Source organism: Asparagus officinalis, chromosome 8 (assembly GCF_001876935.1).
Source record: "Asparagus officinalis chromosome 8, Aspof.V1, whole genome shotgun sequence".
Classification (NCBI taxonomy): Eukaryota; Viridiplantae; Streptophyta; class Magnoliopsida; order Asparagales; family Asparagaceae; genus Asparagus; species Asparagus officinalis.
Window position 1 is genome coordinate 130,501,666 of NC_033801.1, and position 23,350 is coordinate 130,525,015.

At 43.5% G+C, this 23,350-nt stretch overlaps 1 protein-coding gene across 1 annotated transcript in view; it reads left to right on the forward strand.

Annotated features, from left to right (window-relative positions):
* Nucleotides 1–23,350, forward strand: part of LOC109822318 (protein GUCD1) — a 35,700-nt gene that overhangs the window by 4,153 nt on the left and 8,197 nt on the right. The window contains exons 7-8 of the mRNA XM_020388502.1: nucleotides 44–116; nucleotides 1,358–1,433. Of these exons, the coding sequence (XP_020244091.1) occupies nucleotides 44–116; nucleotides 1,358–1,433 (149 nt within the window). The remainder of the gene's footprint in view (nucleotides 1–43; nucleotides 117–1,357; nucleotides 1,434–23,350) is intronic.

Genomic DNA, 23,350 nt, shown 5'->3' on the forward strand with positions numbered 1-23,350 from the left:
CTTACTGTGGAACCAATCTTCTAACTCTTTGCATATCTTTCAGGGCATTATGTCATATTATGTGGATATGATGCAGATACCAAAGAATTTGAAATAAGAGATCCTGCCAGCTCTAGGTATCACATAACTCATCCTTATTGCATAGTGAGATACTAAGAATAAGCATTAGCTGAAATGTGGAGAGATTATATCAATATGTTGCCTTTGGCCTGTTTCTTTTACCTGTCAAGTTTTAGTACTTCGCGAGTTCTATGTATTGTTGGTATCTGAGCTAGTTCTATGTTTTTATTGCATCAGTCGTAAATGAAATTAGTTGTACCTAAATTATTTCTCTATGGCATACATTTCAGTAAATTTGTTTTGTCATGTTCAAGCAACTTCTACGTTTTAATTGCATCAGCCCGGAACTGTAAGTGATTCACCTAAATTATCTTCCCCATGTCCTGCAATTGTTAAATTTATTTTATCATGTGTAAAACTCCTGTTATATGCTCAATGAATATGCTTTCCAGACACAATTTACATCTAATTGTGAATCACATGTCTTTGTAACTGCGAGAGTACATGCATAAAACTTTATCCTATTTGTATTATCAGTTTTTATCTGATCAATGAATCAATCTTGAGTCACTATACATCATCTCCATGTTATGCTATCTGCATCATCTCCATGTTATGCTAACAGTATTATTGGATCTACATGAAAATAATATAAACTGCAACAGTTCGTTCTAATAAAATGCTCTGTGACAAATCGAGCTGTTGTATATCGTGGATAATCATGTCAACAGTAAGAGCAGGGTCTGTAACTAAAGAATCGTTCAGGTGATTACACAAATCAGCAAAGGGAGCACCATTCAGTGAGTCCCATTATATCTGAAATGTCAGTGTTAAGATGTGGAGGAGGACATCTTACATTTAGATGATTATGATGTTTTAGAAAACAACAATTGCCCTGAAGTGGCAATATATGTTAGCATGTTAACTGTAGTGCTTTCAATGGCACTGCAATAGACCCCCTTTATTTTGTGGCATGGAATACGAAACTATTAAATGAGTAAAGAATTTAGAATCCTGCACTTGGTAAGACGTCCCTACCTTTTATGGTTATGCATTACAAATTGCTTATCAGCAAAGCAGCTTGTGCATTGGCTATAAAAAGCATGAATTTCAGTGTCATTCACCCAATGATTTCTTTTAATGTACTTCTGTCATGCATTGCAACACCGAAACGTATTGCTTCCAGATGCTCATTTGTCTTGTCCACGAGTTGGCTAAATTCATGTATTGGAACTTTGATACTATATGATCTTTGAAGATTGGGTTGAAATATTGCTCATCTTCTGAAAAATTGCAGGAAATATGTGAGAGTTTCTTTGAAGTGCCTTGATGAAGCACGAAAATCCTATGGCACTGATGAAGATATTCTGCTGGTAATAATCCTTTCAGTAAGCAAGTACCATCAGAATGTTTTGCTTCTATTTCAGCTACTGCTCTCTATACTACGATTTTCTCGTGATGCTTGAATATTTTCTATAATGCTTATTGAGTTGGTTTGCAGTTTTCTCTTAATACTGATGACAAAGTTGCGAATCATCTATTTTCTGTTCTTTTTTTAAAAAAAAATTTAGAAAAAGGATGGAGCATCATAGATGCCCCAGACCAATTACTTGTATTCTTATTAGGGCCTGTTTGTTTCGTTTCCCCCAGAATCCAAAACCCACTTTCCTTCACTTTTTCACTTTCCCCCACTTTCTTTAACCCACTTTTCTTCACTTTCTCCACTTTCCTCCAATAATATTGTGACAACTCATCCCATCACATCTCTTTTTTTACTTTTAAAAATAAACTAAACACAAGAAATGAGTCACATCAATCAACTCATCTAACTCACCTCACCTAACTTTCCTTCATTTTCTACCATCTTTTAAAAATTACTCACATCATCCAATAATATGGCGACAACTCATCACATCTCATTAAAATTTCCTTCTATCCCTTTCCTCCAAAAAAAATAAGGAAATTGATTTTCCTAGTATGAGTCACATCATCTAATAATATAATGACAGCTCATTTTCTCTTATTTATTTTCTTAGTTTTAAAAATGAACCAAACACAAGAAAGAACAAAAAATAAAGAAAGTGGAGGAAAACATCAAAAATTACTCATCTCATCCAATAATATAGTGACAACTCATTTTCTCCCTCAATTTCTTTCCGAATTTTGACGAACCAAACATCAAAAAGTAGAGAAAAACATCAAAATTCATTTTCTTTCCCCCACTTTCTTCAATTTTTTGCGAAACAAACATGCCCTTAGTGTCTTCCCTATGTTTGGCTTGCTGGTGTTGCGCGCAGCGGAAATTTCGGCAGCACTTCGGCAGCACAACAAGAGAGTCGGGTCGCAATAAGAATTCTTGTTTCTCAAAGGGAACAAGAATATGAAGCCTAATATCTCATCAAAGTGGGATATTAGCTCTTCCTCTCGTCAGCTCTAGGACTGCGCGTCGAGGGACCCTAAAAGCTATTACAAATCACACAAAAGCAGTACAACCAATTTTAACGTGGTTCGGTAAATTGCCTACATCCACGGGGCAAGGAGGGGGGAGATCTACTAATAGAGGGAGAGAATACAACTAGGGTTTACAATCACTCACAATCTAAACCCTCAAACAAACTCTCAAATCCCTCACAAATACCTCTCAAAGGGATGCACAAAACCCTGAAAGAGACTACACAAAATCTCCTCAACTGCAGCCGCAAAAAAAAACAAAAAACAAAAGAAACTCCTCTGTCAAGAGAACAAAACCCACAGCCGAAAACCAAACGGCGACTTTTCCCTTTGACTGGACAAACTCTCTTTGCACACCGCCACTTTTCCCCTTTTCGTACTTGCTACAAACCCTAGGAAGGATTGAAGAGATATATATAGCTGTAGGGTTAATTTGGACCGCACGTGGGCCACTTATTCACGTGGAAACAAAAAAACGCGTTGCTGCTCACGCAATTTTCCCAACCGTGGCCCCCACTTCACGTTCACAATTCTCCACCTCGGTGAAGTTTTCTCAAAACTGAGCCGACACCAAAGCATCCAAATGTCCCACTTGTTGTGTCCAGTACGAACTCAATCTACAACAAGTCGAGAACCCGAACGAGAGTCCAAACAATCTCACCCCCATCAAAATCCAAACCGGCTGCATCTGAAAGACTGCCTACGTATCCTCTTGCCCAAGGAATCAAGCCGAACGTAGTTCACCCAAATGGCCGCCAACGGCCTCAACAATCACGAATACAAATATTCAACAAGTTTCTGCAATGATCAAACTTGTTGCTCGGAACCACCTTAGTGAGCATATCCGCCGGATTATCCTTCGTGTGGACTTTCATAATTTCCACATCGCCATCTTCAAGAACATCCCGAACGAAGTGATAACGAACGTCAATGTGCTTCGTCCTCGCATGAAAAACCTGATTCTTCGCCAAATAGATAGCACTCATGCTATCACAATGAATAGTGACGGACTTCTGCGATATACCAAGTTCCTCCAAAAGTCCTCGAAGCCAAATAGCCTCCTTCACAGCCTCCGTAACTGCCATATACTCTGCCTCCGTCGTAGACAAAACCACCGTCGACTGTAAGGTGCATCTCCAGCACACCGGCGCACAGATCAAAGTGAACACATACCCCGTAGTAGACCGGCGTTTATCCAAATCTCCGGCATAATCCGAATCAACATACAAAGTGAACACATACCCCGTAGTAGACCGGCGTTTATCCAAATCTCCGGCATAATCCGAATCAACATAACCAATGCATAATTGCCCACCTGTAGTGTCCCGCTCATAAACTAAACCAACATTGAGCGTACCTCGAATGTACCTCAAAATCCATTTCACAGCGTCCCAATGACTCACTCCTGGATCGTGCATGTATCTAGAAACCATGCTCACCGCCTGTGATAAATCTGGTCTCGTACATACCATTGCATACATCAAGCTCCTAACTGCGCTCGCATATGGAGTATTCGACATCAACTCACGATCTTCAACTGACTTCGGTGAAAGACCAGCTGAAAGCTTCAAATGGGCTCCTAAAGGTACACTAACTGGCTTCGTATCCATGCTAACATGGAATCGCTGTAGAACCTTCTTCAAATAAGCCACCTGTGTCAAACAAATTCTGTCTTTCTTCTTGTCTCTGCCGATCTCCATCCCTAGAATGCGCTTCGCCTCACCCAAGTCTTTCATCTCAAACTCATTTGATAACTGAACTTTCAATTCATCTATAGCCGACCTAACATGTCGTCGACATAGAGCAACAAATAAATGTACGCACCTCCTTTCAACTTGCGAAAATATACGCAAGGATCAAACTGGCTCCGAGTGTACGAATGACCAAGCATAAAACCATCAAAACGCCTATACCACTGTCGAGGAGACTGTTTCAAACCGTATAACGATTTCTTCAATCTGCAAACTAATTTTTCCTTCCCTGTAGTTCGAAATCCCAATGGCTGAGTCATATATATTTCTTCATCAAGATCACCATGAAGAAATGCCGTCTTCACATCCAACTGATCTAACTCCAAACCATACTGTGCCACCAAAGCTAGCAAAATCCGAATCGAATAGTGCTTCACCACCGGAGAGAAAACCTTATTATAATCTATTCCTTCCTCCTGTGCATAGCCCTTCGCAACCAACCTAGCTTTAATGGAGTGCCCTCAATGCCCTCCTTCTTCGTGTATACTCACTTGCAACCAATTGCCTTCCGCCCCTTTGGAAGCTCAACAAGCTCCCATGTATCGTTCTTATGAAGAGATTCCATCTCCTCCTGCATAGCCACCTGCCACGAATCAGCCTCCGAACTCTGCTCGGCCTCTCTGAATGTAGTAGGCACTAACTCATCGATACTCTCCACCGGAAGTGCATACGCAACTGTGTCGGCATACCGTGCTGGCATCTGTATGTTTCTCCTCTGTCTCCTAGCCGCAATAGAATCCTGAACCGGAGCCGTCGGTTCCTGATCCTGCACATTTGTACTCGTATCCTCCGTGTCACCGTCGTGCTCGCCTGGCGTCACCTCAGTCGGCACCTGCATGGATACTGTACCATCTGGACAATGTGGAGCTGTATCGATCTCCACCACCTGCGATATCTCCTCTGTAGGGTCGCTCTCCACCTGATGAGAGCTAGGAAGCTTCAAGATAGAAGCTTCATCAAACGTGACGTCCCTACTCAGCACAATCTTCTTATCAACTGGATCCCAAAGCTTGTATCCCTTGACACCACGTTTGAATCCTACAAATATGACCTTCCTAGCTCGAGGTTCCAATTTATCAGTTCTAACATGATAATATGCAGGGCACCCGAATACCTTGAGCTGGTCATAGTCATGTGCTGGCTTTCCCGACCACATCTCTATAGGGGTTTTCCCCTCAATCGCAGATGAAGGCAACCTATTAATGAGGTGGATCGCATATGTAAGTGTCTCAGCCCAAAAGATCTTCTCCAAACCACTCTGCGACAATAAGCATCGGATCTTCTCCAGTAAAGACCGATTCAACCTCTCTGCCACCCCATTTTGCTGCGGTGTATGACTACTGTGAAGTGTCTCTCTATGCCCTCGTCTCGACATAGCTGCTGAAAGGGGTCAGAAGTATACTCACCACCGTTGTCGGATCGTAACGTCTTGATCTTTCTCCCAGTCTGCAGTTTCAATCTCTTTTTCCACTCCACAAACAAATCTAGGACTTCACTCTTCTTCGTCATGGTGTACACCCAACATCGCCTAGAATAGTCATCTACAAAAGTGACGAACCAATGTCGACCATCAAGTGATGCAGTCGTGGTAGGACCCCAAACGTCTGTGTGCACGTAGTTCAGGATGCCACTCGTCTGATGAATAGCAGTCTCGAACTTTACCTTCGTCTTCTTACCAAGAACACAGTACTCACAGAACTCAATCTTCCCACTCTTGGCTCCCTTCAATAGCCCCTGCTTGCACAATGCCTGCAGTGACTTTTCACCTGTGTGCCCCAATCTATAGTGCCAAAGTCTGCTCATGTCCGCTTCTGAAATAGCCGAAGCAACCTGGCCAATCTCGGTGCTTTCCTTCAGATAATACAAATTTCGATTGCGGACTCCCCTCATCACCACCAATGATCCATTAGTAACATTCGCTACAGCGTTTTCGAAAGTCACCTTGAATCCCTTCGTCTCCAAAGCTCCAACTGAGATAAGATTTTTCTTCAGTTGAGGAACAAATCTCACCTCCTTCAACTCACGGACTACTCCATCATGCATCCTAATCCGCACGGTACCTATCCCACAAACGCCACAGGATTGATCATTTCCCATGACAACAACACCCCCGTCGACTTTCTCAAAAGATGCAAACCAGTCTCGCCTAGGGGTCACATGAAAGGTAGCGCCGGAATCAAGCATCCAATCTGATGCATCCACATGATTCACCTCCGGAGTAATCAGTAGAGAAAAGCACGAATCATCAGAATCATCGTCTTTCGCAATATTCACCTCATTGGCCTTCGGGCCCTTTTTCTTACCATTCTCTTTCTCCTTGAGCTTCGGGCAGTCTCTCTTCCAATGTCCCTGCTCCTTGCAGAATGCACATTGGTTCTTTGCTAATTGGTGGCGGCTTCTTGACTTTGACCTTCCTCTATTACCACCTTTCGGATATGGGCTTCTACCTCTCGTCGACAAGGCCTCTCCTGAAGTACTAACGCGGGAAGTCTCCTTATCCTTCCTCCTCAAATCGTAATTTGTCAAAGCGTTAGTCACTTCACTATAGCTGATAGAAGATATCCCGTTCAACAAAGTAAGCACGAAGATATCATACTCCTCATCGGGTAAGGAGCCCAACAAAATAATCGCCTTGTACTCATCCGATATCTTCTCATCAACATTCGTCAAGTCCGACAACAACTTAGTGTATTTGTTCACATGAGCCGCTAGCGAGGTGCCTCTGGACATCTGAAATCTGAAGAGTCTTCGCAGCAAGTGCAACCTGTTCTCAACACTCTTTGTGAGATACTTATTGTTGAGAATTTCCCACATCTTTATTGCAGACGTCACCCCAATCACATCATATTTCAGTTCCTGTTCCAAACAGGACCTGATCACCTCACACGCGTTCCTATTCATTTTCTCCCATATCACCTCATCATATTTAGGTGGCCTCTCATGGACCATGATGGTCTCTTCCAAATTCTGAGCATTGAGCGCATCCTGTACGTCGCTCATCCACAAACCAAAGTTGATTTTGCCGTCATATTTCACCACACTAATTTTGGTGTTCTGAAAACCAACTTGTATTGTACCCGCCATCGATTTGCTGCTTTCACCTTCTTCTCCCATTGCGAACTAACTCCAAATTGTAGAGAAGAACAAATTTGATAGAATTAGGAACCACCCAACTGAACCCTAGATCGGATTCCAAATAGATCTCCTATCCACACGAGGAAAGCGAAATCTCCAACGGCAACTCCTAATACTATCTCCACCGAAGCCGAGAACTCCAAGAACCAAGCTTCACACAAGAATCTTCCTCCACCAAACTCCAAAACCCTAGATCTGAAATCTGGGCTCTGATACCACTTGTTGCGCGCAGCGGAAATTTCGGCAGCACTTCGGCAGCACAACAAGAGAGTCGGGTCGCAATAAGAATTCTTGTTTCTCAAAGGGAATAAGAATCTGAAGCCTAATATCTCATCAAAGTGGGATATTAGCTCTTCCTCTCGTCAGCTCTAGGACTGCGCGTCGAGGGAACCTAAAAGCTATTACAAATCACACAAATAGTAGTACAACCAATTTTTACGTGGTTCGGCAAATTGCCTATGTCCACGGGGCAAGGAGGGGGGGAGATCTACTAATAGAGGGAGAGAATACAACTAGGGTTTACAATCACTCACAATCTAAACCCTCAAACAAACTTTCAAAACCCTCACAAATACCTCTCAGAGGGATGCACAAAACCCTAAAAGAGACTACACAAAATCTCCTCAACTGCAGCCGCAAAAAAAAAAAAAAAACAAAAAAAACCCTCCTCGAAAACCAAACGGCGACTTTTCCCTTTGACTGGACAAACTCTCTTTGCACACCGCCACTTTTCACCTTTTCGTACTTGCTACAAACCCTAGGAAGGATTGAAGAGATATATATAGCTGTAGGGTTAATTTGGGCCGCACGTGGGCCACTTATTCACGTGGAAACAAAAAAACGCGTTGCTGCTCACGCAATTTTCCCAACCGTGGCCCCCACTTCACGTTCACAGCTGGAAAGAAAAATGAATGAAGGGAGAAGTGGCCGTGCGACCTATTCTTCCATGGCCACATCACATTACAACTCACCTTACTATTTCTCTCTTTCTGAAAACAAACAACATCAGCCCGTTGCTAAATGGAAAGTGAAAAGAAGTATCTTCATTTTCTTTTTGGCAGCTATTGATAATAGTGTATTGTAGTGGGTTTTAGTCCCACATTGCTTGGGAGAACAAACCTCACACTCCTCTACTTGTATAAATATATGTGCATACTCAATATTCAATTCAAGGGAAATTTACTCAAGATTCTCTCTCTCTTACTTTAACATGGTATCAGAGATAGGGCTATTTCCCTTCCAATAAATTTTTTTTAACGCTTCTGCGTTCTTTTGCCAAATTTTAGCCTTATTGCTTTGCAGCCGTTTAATGTTTTTTTTTTCTGCCAGATATTTTGGCCTTGTCGCTTTGCGGCATCTTAACGCGTTTCGCATTCTCGTTTAAACCTTCGGGTTTTTCATTCTAACCTTCGGGTTCTATTTTAACGGCATTACCGTTTCAAGACCGTCTCTCGGTCTCAAATTAACGGCATCATCGTTTCAAGCCGTCTCTCGGCCTCAAACGAACGGCATTGCCGTTTCGCAGTCAGTAACGACATATCGACATCTTAACGTCTCAACATTGCTATTATGGCTCCTTCAGAGAAGATTCCCAAACCACCTTTGCCCCTCAATGATCAAAGTGACTGGGCAGGGTGGTCCATCATTGTCACTAATGCCTTGCGTGGCGCTGGTTTGCTTGATCATCTCACCAGTACGGGACCAGTTCCACCGTCCATCAGCACTGTTGCTTCATCCAGTACTATTGCCTCTGGCAGTGGTGATGTCGATCTTCAGACTGCTCGTGCTCTCTATGTCAAGGAGAGTTCAGAGTGGCAATTGCAGGAATTTCGTGTTATGGATTATCTCACTCGCTGTGTTGGCTCTGGTCTCACTGTCGAGATTGGCTCGCTTCCCTCTGCTCAGGCCATGTGGACTCGTCTCACTGAGCGTTTCACTGAGTGCTCGGGTGCACGGGAGGCATATCTTCTGCAACGCATTTCTCTACAACGCAAAGGTAGTTCATCTCTGCAGTCCCATTTTGGACAAATGCAAGCTTTTTGGACAGAGTTACGCTCCATGCTTCCTGGACGTAATTCCACATATGAAGACTGGCTAACCTGGTACGAACGGCATGAGGTGCATCAACTGTTTCAGTCCCTTCCTGAATATTCAACTATGGCTGATCAACTACTTCATCAGCCTCAATTTTCGACTTTGGCCTCAGTTATGGGAGCTCTCACTGCTTATTATAGGCGTCAAAAAATGCTAATAGATATCCCAAACATAGAGAAGATCACTCAGGGATCTCATATTGAAAATCAAAGCAGGAATGAACTGTCTCGCCAGCGAGACATTGCTGGTTCTTCAGCTAATCCTTCAGTCTCTGGTATGAATGATCTCTGGATTTTTGACTCTGGTTGTTCCTTTCATATGACTTGTAATGCCTCACTTTTATCCTCTGTCTTTACTTCATCCTCTCTTCCTCCTATCTACACAGCTGCTGGACAACCATTGTCCATTACTCAGTATGGCTCTATTACCCCACAAAATGATCCATCTGGTCGTCTAACACTTGGTCCCGTCTATGTGGCTCCACAATTGTGCTTGAATTTAATTTCTATTAGCTCTTTATGCATGGCGGGCCTGTTTGTCTCATTTTCTTCTGATACTTGTATTGTGCAGGATCCACAGACGGGCAAGACGGTTGGGGCGGGTCGTAGGAGGCACAAACTGTATTTTCTGGAATATCTTCACCTTCCAGAGTCCATACGTCCACGTTCTCTTGTTGCTTCTCTTTGTTCGTCAAAACCCTCTACCTCGCTTCCTGCCAATTTATGGCATAGACGACTTGGTCATGTGTGTAATAAAAGGCTGGAGAGTCTTATTCAGTCTGGAGTACTTGGTCCTGTATCATCTAGTTCTAGTATTGAGTCATGTGCTGGTTGCAAATTGGCTAAATTCACTGCTTTACCATTTAAAATGAGTACATCTGTATCCACTTCCTTATTTGATTTAGTACATTCTGATATTTGGGGGCCAGCTCCTTTGCCTTCTTCATCTGGCTACTTATATTATGTTAGTTTTATCGACGATTTCTCTCGTTTTACATGGGTTTACCTACTTAAGAATCGCTCTGACGTACTTACTGCTTATCAAGCCTTCACTGCTATGATTTTCACTCAATGGCAATCTCGTATTAAAGTTTTTCGTTCTGATTGTGCCAAAGAGTACCTATCCTCTGCCATGCGCTCTATCATGTCCTCTCATGGGACTATCTTTCAACAGTCATGTCCCTACACTCATGAGCAAAATGGTGTTGCTGAACGCAAACATCGTCATATCCTCGATACTGCCCGATCAATGCTCATTTCTTACTCTGTTCCTCGTCGTTTCTGGGCTGAGGCTATTCTCACCGCGACTCATGCCATTAATATCACTCCATCTAGCTCTCTTTCCGGTGCTACTCCTTATAGTCGTGTTTATACTCATCCTCCCCGTTATGATCTAGTTCGCGTTTTTGGTTGTCGATGTTTTGTTTTTCTGCCATCTCACGAACGTGATAAATTGTCTCCCAGAGCAGTTTCTTGTGTTTATTTAGGAATTAGTTCAGAACATCGAGGTTATCGTTGTTATGATCCCGCAACTCGTCGAGTTCATATATCTCGTCATGTTCAGTTCGAAGAGGATTCTCCATATTATTCTACTTCTGATGACTTTAATTTCCTCCACTCTACCGATCATGCTTCCCCGTCCACTGCATCACCCACTTCTTCACCTCAATTTTCCTTTCGAGATCTCCCTGACATCTCTCCCTCTCCTTCTGTTGACTCTTCCTCACCTGAGTCTTCTCTTACACCATCTAATCCATATCCTGTGGACACAACTCTCACTCCAGAAAATACTGTTGATCTTCATGCACCTGCGCCAGCATCTCCCCCGCCTGAGGTTCCTCTTGCTCTTCGTCGAGGCAAACGCCCACATGTCATGCCTGCCCGGTATGCTTCTGTTACTTCTTATTCACCTATCTTTCATAACTTTCTTGCTGCCATTCATACTATTGTTGAGCCAAAGTCCTTCCAAGAGGCAGTTCAAATTCCAGAGTGGCGACAAGCTATGGCTGAGGAATTTCAAGCATTTCAGCAAACTCATACCTGGGATATTGTTCCCTGTCCTCCTGGGATCTCTCTTGTTGGCAGTAAATGGGTTTATAAGGTCAAGTTTCGTCCTGATGGCACCATTGAACGTCGAAAAGCTCGTTTAGTGGCTAGAGGTTTTACTCAGCAACAAGGTATTGATTATGAGGAGACCTTTGCTCCTGTTGCTCAGATGCCCACTGTGCGTACTCTCCTTGCGGTCGCTGCTGCTCATCGTTGGCCCTTATACCAGATGGATGTCAAAAATGCTTTTCTTCATGGCTCTTTATCAGAGACCGTATATATGCAACCGCCTCCAGGGTCAAATATTCCTCCGGGACATGTATGTCTCCTTCGTCGTGCTGTTTATGGTCTCAAACAGGCACCCCGCGCTTGGTTTGAGTGTTTTCGCGATGTTGTGCTCAAAGCGGGCTTTATAGAAAGTCATCAAGATGCTTCTCTGTTTGTTCGCACTACATCGCGTGGCAGGGTTTTATTACTCATCTATGTAGATGATATGATCATTACAGGTGATGATATGACAGGTATACAATACGCAAAATCTCAGTTGCAACAACAGTTCCACATGAAGGATCTTGGATCTCTTCGGTATTTCCTTGGTCTAGAAATTTCTCAAGGCCCGCGGGGTGTATTACTGTCTCAACAGAAGTATCTCTCAGATATTCTAAATCAAGCTGAGTTAACTGATAATACAACTGTCGATACTCCACTCCAGCAGAATGTCAAACTTTGCTCTACTGACGGTGAGCCTCTATCTGATCCTACCCGATATCGACATCTTGTTGGTCAGTTGGTCTATTTGTGCATCTCTCGACCAGATATCTCTCATGCTGTTGGTATTGTCAGTCAATTTGTTAGTGCCCCACGTTCTGTACACTATGCTGTCTTATTACGGATTCTTCGGTACCTCCGGGGTACTAGCACTCGCTCACTTTTGTTTCCTGCTACATCTAAGTTAGAGCTTTGTGCATATTCTGATGCTGATTGGGCTGGTGATCCAACTACCAGAAAGTCTACCACAGGTTATTGTATATTTCTTGGTGATTCCCTTATTTCCTGGCGAAGTAAGAAACAAGATGTTATTGCTCTTTCCAGTACTGAGGCAGAGTATCGTGCAATGTCCACAACAGCTAAAGAGATTATTCATCTTCGTCGCCTTCTCAGTGATTTCGGTATTTCTGTTACGACTCCTACTCCTCTCTACTGTGATAATAAGAGTGCCATCCAGATTGCTAATAATCCAGTATTTCATGAAAGGACCAAACATATTGAGATCGACGCTCATTTTGTCCGTCACCAAGTTATCAAGGACAAGACAATTCTACTTCCTCATGTTTCATCCGCTGACGAGCTTGCAGATTTCTTCACAAAGGCCTTACCTGTTCATCGGTTCCAGTTTCTTGTACGCAAACTCACTTTGTTTGATCCAACATGAGTTTGAAGGGGGCTGTTGATAATAGTGTATTGTAGTGGGTTTTAGTCCCACATTGCTTGGGAGAACAAACCTCACACTCCTCTACTTGTATAAATATATGTGCACACTCAATATTCAATTCAAGGGAAATTTACCCAAGATTCTCTCTCTCTCTCTTACTTTAACATGGTATCAGAGCTAGGGCTATTTCCCTTTCAATAAAATTTTTAACGCTTTTGCGTTCTTTTGCCAAATCTTGGCCTTATTGCTTTGCAGCCGTTTAATGTTTTATTTTTTTTATTTTTATTTTTAATTATTTGGCGTTCATCTGCCAGATATTTTGGCCTTGTCGTTTTGCGGCCTCTTAACGCGTTTCGCGTTCTCGTTTAACCTTCGGGTTCTATTTTAAACCTTCGGGTTTCATTCTAACCTTCGGGTTCTATTTTAAACCTTCGGGTTTCATTCTAACCTTCGGGTTCTATTTTAAACCTTCGGGTTTCATTCTAACCTTCGGGTTCTATTTTAACGGCATTGTCGTTTCAAGACCGTCTCTCGGTCTCAAATTAACGGCATCGTCGTTTCAAGCCGTCTCTCGGCCTCAAACGAACGACATTAGTAACAGCATCTCGACATCTTAACGTCTCAAGATTGCTGTTATGGCTCCTTCAGAGAAGATTCCCAAACCACCTTTGCCCCTCAATGATCAAAGTGACTGGGCAGGGTGGTCCACCATTGTCACCAATGCCTTGCGTGGCGCTGGTTTGCTTGATCATCTCACCAGTACGGGACCAGTTCCACCGTCCATCAGCACTGTTGCTTCATCCAGTACTATTGCCTCTGGCAGTGGTGATGTCGATCTTCAGACTGCTCGTGCTCTCTATGTCAAGGAGAGTTCAGAGTGGCAATTGCAGGAATTTCGTGTTATGGATTATCTCACTCGCTGTGTTGGCTCTGGTCTCACTGTCGAGATTGGCTCGCTTCCCTCTGCTCAGGCCATGTGGACTCGTCTCACTGAGCGTTTCACTGAGTGCTCGGGTGCACGGGAGGCATATCTTCTGCAACGCATTTCTCTACAACGCAAAGGTAGTTCATCTCTGCAGTCCCATTTTGGACAAATGCAAGCTTTTTGGACAGAGTTACGCTCCATGCTTCCTGGACGTAATTCCACATATGAAGACTGGCTAGCCTGGTACGAACGGCATGAGGTGCATCAATTGTTTCAGTCCCTTCCTGAATATTCAACTATGGCTGATCAACTACTTCACCAGCCTCAATTTCCGACTTTGGCCTCAGTTATGGGAGCTCTCACTGCTTATGAGACCCGGCAGCAGACAGCACGACTCAATTTGTCAACAGACACTCCTACCTCTTCACTCGAGACTGTTTTGTCTGTACCTGTCACTGCTCCTGTTATGAATTATACTTCTCCACAGGCTCCCTCTCCACAGGCTCGATCTAAGCTCTCTTGCAAATATTGTAAGAAGGAAGGACACCGCATTGAGACATGCTTCAAGCTTCATCCTGAGTTACGTTCCTCAGGTACTGGACGTGGTCGGCGACCCCCTCAGTCTCAACCCTCTCGTACACCAGGATTGTTGGCCAATGCTATACCTTCTACTACTTCAGACTCTACTATTCAAGCTATTGAAAGTCTTCGCCGTCAACTTGATGCTTTTCAACATATCACCTCTACATCCGCCGCACAACTCTCTGGTATGCATTTTGCTGGTTCTTCAGCTAATCCTTCAGTCTCTGGTATGAATGATCTCTGGATTTTTGACTCTGGTTGTTCCTTTCATATGACTTGTAATGCCTCACTTTTATCCTCTGTCTTTACTTCATCCTCTCTTCCTCCTATCTACACAGCTGCTGGACAACCATTGTCCATTACTCAGTATGGCTCTATTACCCCACAAAATGATCCATCTGGTCGTCTAACACTTGGTCCCGTCTATGTGGCTCCACAATTGTGCTTGAATTTAATTTCTATTAGCTCTTTATGCATGGCGGGCCTGTTTGTCTCATTTTCTTCTGATACTTGTATTGTGCAGGATCCACAGACGGGCAAGACGGTTGGGGCGGGTCGTAGGAGGCACAAACTGTATTTTCTGGAATATCTTCACCTTCCAGAGTCCATACGTCCACGTTCTCTTGTTGCTTCTCTTTGTTCGTCAAAACCCTCTACCTCGCTTCCTGCCAATTTATGGCATAGACGACTTGGTCATGTGTGTAATAAAAGGCTGGAGAGTCTTATTCAGTCTGGAGTACTTGGTCCTGTATCATCTAGTTCTAGTATTGAGTCATGTGCTGGTTGCAAATTGGCTAAATTCACTGCTTTACCATTTAAAATGAGTACATCTGTATCCACTTCCTTATTTGATTTAGTACATTCTGATATTTGGGGGCCAGCTCCTTTGCCTTCTTCATCTGGCTACTTATATTATGTTAGTTTTATCGACGATTTCTCTCGTTTTACATGGGTTTACCTACTTAAGAATCGCTCTGACGTACTTACTGCTTATCAAGCCTTCACTGCTATGATTTTCACTCAATGGCAATCTCGTATTAAAGTTTTTCGTTCTGATTGTGCCAAAGAGTACCTATCCTCTGCCATGCGCTCTATCATGTCCTCTCATGGGACTATCTTTCAACAGTCATGTCCCTACACTCATGAGCAAAATGGTGTTGCTGAACGCAAACATCGTCATATCCTCGATACTGCCCGATCAATGCTCATTTCTTACTCTGTTCCTCGTCGTTTCTGGGCTGAGGCTATTCTCACCGCGACTCATGCCATTAATATCACTCCATCTAGCTCTCTTTCCGGTGCTACTCCTTATAGTCGTGTTTATACTCATCCTCCCCGTTATGATCTAGTTCGCGTTTTTGGTTGTCGATGTTTTGTTTTTCTGCCATCTCACGAACGTGATAAATTGTCTCCCAGAGCAGTTTCTTGTGTTTATTTAGGAATTAGTTCAGAACATCGAGGTTATCGTTGTTATGATCCCGCAACTCGTCGAGTTCATATATCTCGTCATGTTCAGTTCGAAGAGGATTCTCCATATTATTCTACTTCTGATGACTTTAATTTCCTCCACTCTACCGATCATGCTTCCCCGTCCACTGCATCACCCACTTCTTCACCTCAATTTTCCTTTCGAGATCTCCCTGACATCTCTCCCTCTCCTTCTGTTGACTCTTCCTCACCTGAGTCTTCTCTTACACCATCTAATCCATATCCTGTGGACACAACTCTCACTCCAGAAAATACTGTTGATCTTCATGCACCTGCGCCAGCATCTCCCCCGCCTGAGGTTCCTCTTGCTCTTCGTCGAGGCAAACGCCCACATGTCATGCCTGCCCGGTATGCTTCTGTTACTTCTTATTCACCTATCTTTCATAACTTTCTTGCTGCCATTCATACTATTGTTGAGCCAAAGTCCTTCCAAGAGGCAGTTCAAATTCCAGAGTGGCGACAAGCTATGGCTGAGGAATTTCAAGCATTTCAGCAAACTCATACCTGGGATATTGTTCCCTGTCCTCCTGGGATCTCTCTTGTTGGCAGTAAATGGGTTTATAAGGTCAAGTTTCGTCCTGATGGCACCATTGAACGTCGAAAAGCTCGTTTAGTGGCTAGAGGTTTTACTCAGCAACAAGGTATTGATTATGAGGAGACCTTTGCTCCTGTTGCTCAGATGCCCACTGTGCGTACTCTCCTTGCGGTCGCTGCTGCTCATCGTTGGCCCTTATACCAGATGGATGTCAAAAATGCTTTTCTTCATGGCTCTTTATCAGAGACCGTATATATGCAACCGCCTCCAGGGTCAAATATTCCTCCGGGACATGTATGTCTCCTTCGTCGTGCTGTTTATGGTCTCAAACAGGCACCCCGCGCTTGGTTTGAGTGTTTTCGCGATGTTGTGCTCAAAGCGGGCTTTATAGAAAGTCATCAAGATGCTTCTCTGTTTGTTCGCACTACATCGCGTGGCAGGGTTTTATTACTCATCTATGTAGATGATATGATCATTACAGGTGATGATATGACAGGTATACAATACGCAAAATCTCAGTTGCAACAACAGTTCCACATGAAGGATCTTGGATCTCTTCGGTATTTCCTTGGTCTAGAAATTTCTCAAGGCCCGCGGGGTGTATTACTGTCTCAACAGAAGTATCTCTCAGATATTCTAAATCAAGCTGAGTTAACTGATAATACAACTGTCGATACTCCACTCCAGCAGAATGTCAAACTTTGCTCTACTGACGGTGAGCCTCTATCTGATCCTACCCGATATCGACATCTTGTTGGTCAGTTGGTCTATTTGTGCATCTCTCGACCAGATATCTCTCATGCTGTTGGTATTGTCAGTCAATTTGTTAGTGCCCCACGTTCTGTACACTATGCTGTCTTATTACGGATTCTTCGGTACCTCCGGGGTACTAGCACTCGCTCACTTTTGTTTCCTGCTACATCTAAGTTAGAGCTTTGTGCATATTCTGATGCTGATTGGGCTGGTGATCCAACTACCAGAAAGTCTACCACAGGTTATTGTATATTTCTTGGTGATTCCCTTATTTCCTGGCGAAGTAAGAAACAAGATGTTATTGCTCTTTCCAGTACTGAGGCAGAGTATCGTGCAATGTCCACAACAGCTAAAGAGATTATTCATCTTCGTCGCCTTCTCAGTGATTTCGGTATTTCTGTTACGACTCCTACTCCTCTCTACTGTGATAATAAGAGTGCCATCCAGATTGCTAATAATCCAGTATTTCATGAAAGGACCAAACATATTGAGATCGACGCTCATTTTGTCCGTCACCAAGTTATCAAGGACAAGACAATTCTACTTCCTCATGTTTCATCCGCTGACGAGCTTGCAGATTTCTTCACAAAGGCCTTACCTGTTCATCGGTTCCAGTTTCTTGTACGCAAACTCACTTTGTTTGATCCAACATGAGTTTGAAGGGGGCTGTTGATAATAGTGTATTGTAGTGGGTTTTAGTCCCACATTGCTTGGGAGAACAAACCTCACACTCCTCTACTTGTATAAATATATGTGCACACTCAATATTCAATTCAAGGGAAATTTACCCAAGATTCTCTCTCTCTCTCTTACTTTAACATGGTATCAGAGCTAGGGCTATTTCCCTTTCAATAAAATTTTTAACGCTTTTGCGTTCTTTTGCCAAATCTTGGCCTTATTGCTTTGCAGCCGTTTAATGTTTTATTTTTTTTATTTTTATTTTTAATTATTTGGCGTTCATCTGCCAGATATTTTGGCCTTGTCGTTTTGCGGCCTCTTAACGCGTTTCGCGTTCTCGTTTAACCTTCGGGTTCTATTTTAAACCTTCGGGTTTCATTCTAACCTTCGGGTTCTATTTTAAACCTTCGGGTTTCATTCTAACCTTCGGGTTCTATTTTAAACCTTCGGGTTTCATTCTAACCTTCGGGTTCTATTTTAACGGCATTGTCGTTTCAAGACCGTCTCTCGGTCTCAAATTAACGGCATCGTCGTTTCAAGCCGTCTCTCGGCCTCAAACGAACGACATTAGTAACAGCATCTCGACATCTTAACGTCTCAAGATTGCTGTTATGGCTCCTTCAGAGAAGATTCCCAAACCACCTTTGCCCCTCAATGATCAAAGTGACTGGGCAGGGTGGTCCACCATTGTCACCAATGCCTTGCGTGGCGCTGGTTTGCTTGATCATCTCACCAGTACGGGACCAGTTCCACCGTCCATCAGCACTGTTGCTTCATCCAGTACTATTGCCTCTGGCAGTGGTGATGTCGATCTTCAGACTGCTCGTGCTCTCTATGTCAAGGAGAGTTCAGAGTGGCAATTGCAGGAATTTCGTGTTATGGATTATCTCACTCGCTGTGTTGGCTCTGGTCTCACTGTCGAGATTGGCTCGCTTCCCTCTGCTCAGGCCATGTGGACTCGTCTCACTGAGCGTTTCACTGAGTGCTCGGGTGCACGGGAGGCATATCTTCTGCAACGCATTTCTCTACAACGCAAAGGTAGTTCATCTCTGCAGTCCCATTTTGGACAAATGCAAGCTTTTTGGACAGAGTTACGCTCCATGCTTCCTGGACGTAATTCCACATATGAAGACTGGCTAGCCTGGTACGAACGGCATGAGGTGCATCAATTGTTTCAGTCCCTTCCTGAATATTCAACTATGGCTGATCAACTACTTCACCAGCCTCAATTTCCGACTTTGGCCTCAGTTATGGGAGCTCTCACTGCTTATGAGACCCGGCAGCAGACAGCACGACTCAATTTGTCAACAGACACTCCTACCTCTTCACTCGAGACTGTTTTGTCTGTACCTGTCACTGCTCCTGTTATGAATTATACTTCTCCACAGGCTCCCTCTCCACAGGCTCGATCTAAGCTCTCTTGCAAATATTGTAAGAAGGAAGGACACCGCATTGAGACATGCTTCAAGCTTCATCCTGAGTTACGTTCCTCAGGTACTGGACGTGGTCGGCGACCCCCTCAGTCTCAACCCTCTCGTACACCAGGATTGTTGGCCAATGCTATACCTTCTACTACTTCAGACTCTACTATTCAAGCTATTGAAAGTCTTCGCCGTCAACTTGATGCTTTTCAACATATCACCTCTACATCCGCCGCACAACTCTCTGGTATGCATTTTGCTGGTTCTTCAGCTAATCCTTCAGTCTCTGGTATGAATGATCTCTGGATTTTTGACTCTGGTTGTTCCTTTCATATGACTTGTAATGCCTCACTTTTATCCTCTGTCTTTACTTCATCCTCTCTTCCTCCTATCTACACAGCTGCTGGACAACCATTGTCCATTACTCAGTATGGCTCTATTACCCCACAAAATGATCCATCTGGTCGTCTAACACTTGGTCCTTTTTATTTTGTTGTGTAAAAGAGGTCTTATAAAAAGACTATTTCTTTGAATTTGTTGTAATCGACCGAAGATATAATGAATTCCACAGCAAAACCAACTTTTGACGCAAACAAGCTGGCGACCATAGTGGGAGCCAACGGTCTCGCTGCCGAGACCGTCGTGTCGCAGCCGATCAAGATTCCAGTTGAATCCATGGTCGAATACGAATTCGACCAAACCAAATTTGAGGAATATCTCTCATCATCCTCTTCAAGATCTTCATTGTCTCGTAAATACAAGAGGATCTCACAATTGAGGAAGACCTACATGCCAAAGAAGGCACAAAATGAAGACTCTAGCTTGATTGTTGCTGAGGATTTCATTCGCAACACATCTGCTCACAATGGCTCTTATCTAGTTAAAGAATCATCAAATCAAAGTCCGCCGGCATTGACGAAAAGAGCTCGTCAGAGACAACGCCAACGCCACGCTTGTCAAATAGCTAAGGCCTTGGAACAAAACGACGGAGTTCGTTATCAAGCGGACTTAGAGTCGAGGAGGCATCGAGTGGTTCAGTTGTCTCAACGACCAATCACTCATGTCTCTGCTAAACTCACGATGGAGGAATGAACACTCGTCAGAAGGGCTCATTCGACCCTCAAAGAACGTATACAAAAGCGTCGTGCAAACGCAGCTCATGCTCGTGCTCTCTTACAACAAAGACGAGAAAGAAACAAAGAAACAGTGGTCAAAGAACCACCAAAACTCTGCCAAGTTTGGATTCCAAAGTCTGGAGTTATGCAAAATCAGCATTCGGAGCCCGTTAAGACTCCACACCCGCAAGGGGATAGTTCCAAACGTGTGACTCCTGAAATAACCTTGGATCGCTCAAAGGCAACAATAATTTAAATTGTCCTGAGAATGCCAACAAGGTTTTACACCCTCAGAAGAAGACGCATTCACCAAAAGACATCGTCATACCTGGGAGGTCATGCTAACAGACGATACGATTTTTTGGCAATCATACCGATGAATCGTATTATCAAGTTGGGGTTGTGAATAAATTTCAAAAAAGAATTATTCGCTCTCATTGTTCCTGTGCGCGACTCGTTAAAGCAGCATTATCAGAATGTGACTGTTTCAAACGAGAAGCCATCCCACGAAGAGTCTCTGTATTGTCGAAGCCTAAGCCGAGACATATTTCCGCGAGAGAAAATCAGCTGCCCAAGATGATGAATTCCCTGAAGTCACCATCAACGTGGCTGATAAAAGAAAGTCTAAGCGGCATTCAAGTGACTCAAATCCCGACTTTTCCCCGAGAGGAAAAGTCAATCCAAGAATTGCTCAAAGGATGTCTTGACTCTAATTAGGAGCCATCAGACGCAGAGATTACAAAAGAATGCAAGAAGGAGCGATAAGTCCTCAAAGTTGCTCAGATCGCAACACTTCTAACTTATCGACTCTCATCAATAGAGCGATAAGTCCTCAAAGTTGCTCAGATCGCAACACTCCTAACCTATCGACTCTCATCAATAGAGCGATAAGTCCTCAAAGTTGCTCAGATCGCAAAACTTCTAACTTATCGACTCTCATCAATAGAGCGATAAGTCCTCAAAGTTGCTCAGATCGCAACACTTCTAACTTATCGACTCTCATCAATAGAGCGATAAGTCCTCAAAGTTGCTCAGATCGCAACACTTCTAACTTATCGACTCTCATCAATAGAGCGATAAGTCCTCAAAGTTGCTCAGATCGCAACACTCCTAACCTATCGACTCTCATCAATAGAGCGATAAGTCCTCAAAGTTGCTCAGATCGCAACACTCCTAACCTATCGACTCTCATCAATAGAGCGATAAGTCCTCAAAGTTGCTCAGATCGCAACACTTCTAACTTATCGACTCTCATCAATAAAGCGATAAGTTCTCAAAGTTGCTCAGATCGCAACACTTCTAACTTATCGACTCTCATCAATAGAGCGATAAGTCCTCAAAATTGCTCCGATCGCAACACTCCTAACCTATCGACTCTCATCAATAGAGCGATAAGTCCTCAAAATTGCTCCGATCGCAACACCTTCCACTCGTCGACTCTTAACAATAAGAGCGATGAGACCATAAAATGTGCCACGGTAATATTGTATTTCTGGCACCTACAGGATTCTTCCAGTATTTAAGACGAAAAGCACAATACAGGAAGAATAAATAATTGTTGCCGCAATATCAAACCGATATTTCATTGTTCCATGCCAAAACATGATATGAAAAAGAAACAATGAAAAGCCGAAAAGACAGCACTACCTTTATTCAAAGGAAAACAAGATGACCTAAGACAAGTGTTGTTCCTACCAAAAGAACGATACAAAAATAGGTTCATCAATTCATCAGACTAAATGAAGCTAGTTGAGACTTAATGTCAGAAAGTTTTTCTTCATGGTCAGCCCGCACCAGCATCTCAGCTCGTTTCCGAAGCTCGTCTTCACTGGACAGCATGGCAGCTACCTCCTTCTTAGCCTCCTCCAGAGCACCAGCTTTGGCACGGTAATTCACTAGGGAAGTGGCACTTTTGACGTTGAGCTCAGTGACGATAACTTCTTCTCGTTTGAACTGAGCCTTCATTCTAGTCAACTCCACTTCAGCGGCAGCGATCTTCTCTCGCAAATTCTCCAGAGAAGTATTTGAAAGTGTCAGCTCAGCTTGTTTTTTAGCGTGTAGCTGTTGAAGTTGTTCAACCTCAACCTCTTCCTCAACTATATGACGTCGAGCGGCTTCATACTTATTGAGTTCTTCGGCTCGAATCTTCTCAAAAGTAGATGCAATTTGCGCTTGGATATCAGCGCGACCCAAAGCCTCCAAGAATCTGAGTTGTCCCTCTAGACGTGAGATGGCTTCCGCGCAACGCTGAACAACATCGACCTCGCCTACGAACTTGAGGTTGTTCAAACCATTTGTGAGCATAGGCTTGTAGGTATCAAAGGTATCTCGCCCTGCCAGCACAACCTCAATCACTTTCTTGGTAAGATTTTCCAAATAGCCAAGAGAAATTTTGAGAAAATCCGGCACGTCCGTGGGACTCGAAGCGGAGATAGGAGACGGTACAGAAACTTCTGAAGACGCAAAGCCAAGTAAAAGACCAGCAGGTGATTTTGGTGTAGTAGCTTGGGAAGGAGTACCAATATCCAACTGAGATGGGCTCGATTGCAAAGCCATTAGTTCCCCCATTTGAGACGACCTTGGCACATCTACAACCTCCGTAGAAGCTAAAGAAATTGTCAATAAAGTCGTCGGTGGGAGAGTCGTCGTTGAGGTCTCCAAATGAGGTGGCTCTGACACCTCAGCCGGTAGTAGCATAGGCTGTTGCGATGAAGGAGGGGTGATAGTACTCGCTTCATGTATCATAGGATCTGTATGAGAAAACTGTTTAAATACAGATTAAATATTAGTTAAGCCGAAACAAATGATGCTTACCAGTGAGAGGCAGGGGAACGTAGATTGACGCCTTGTCAGAAAAAGATGGTGGTGGAATATCCCAATCATCA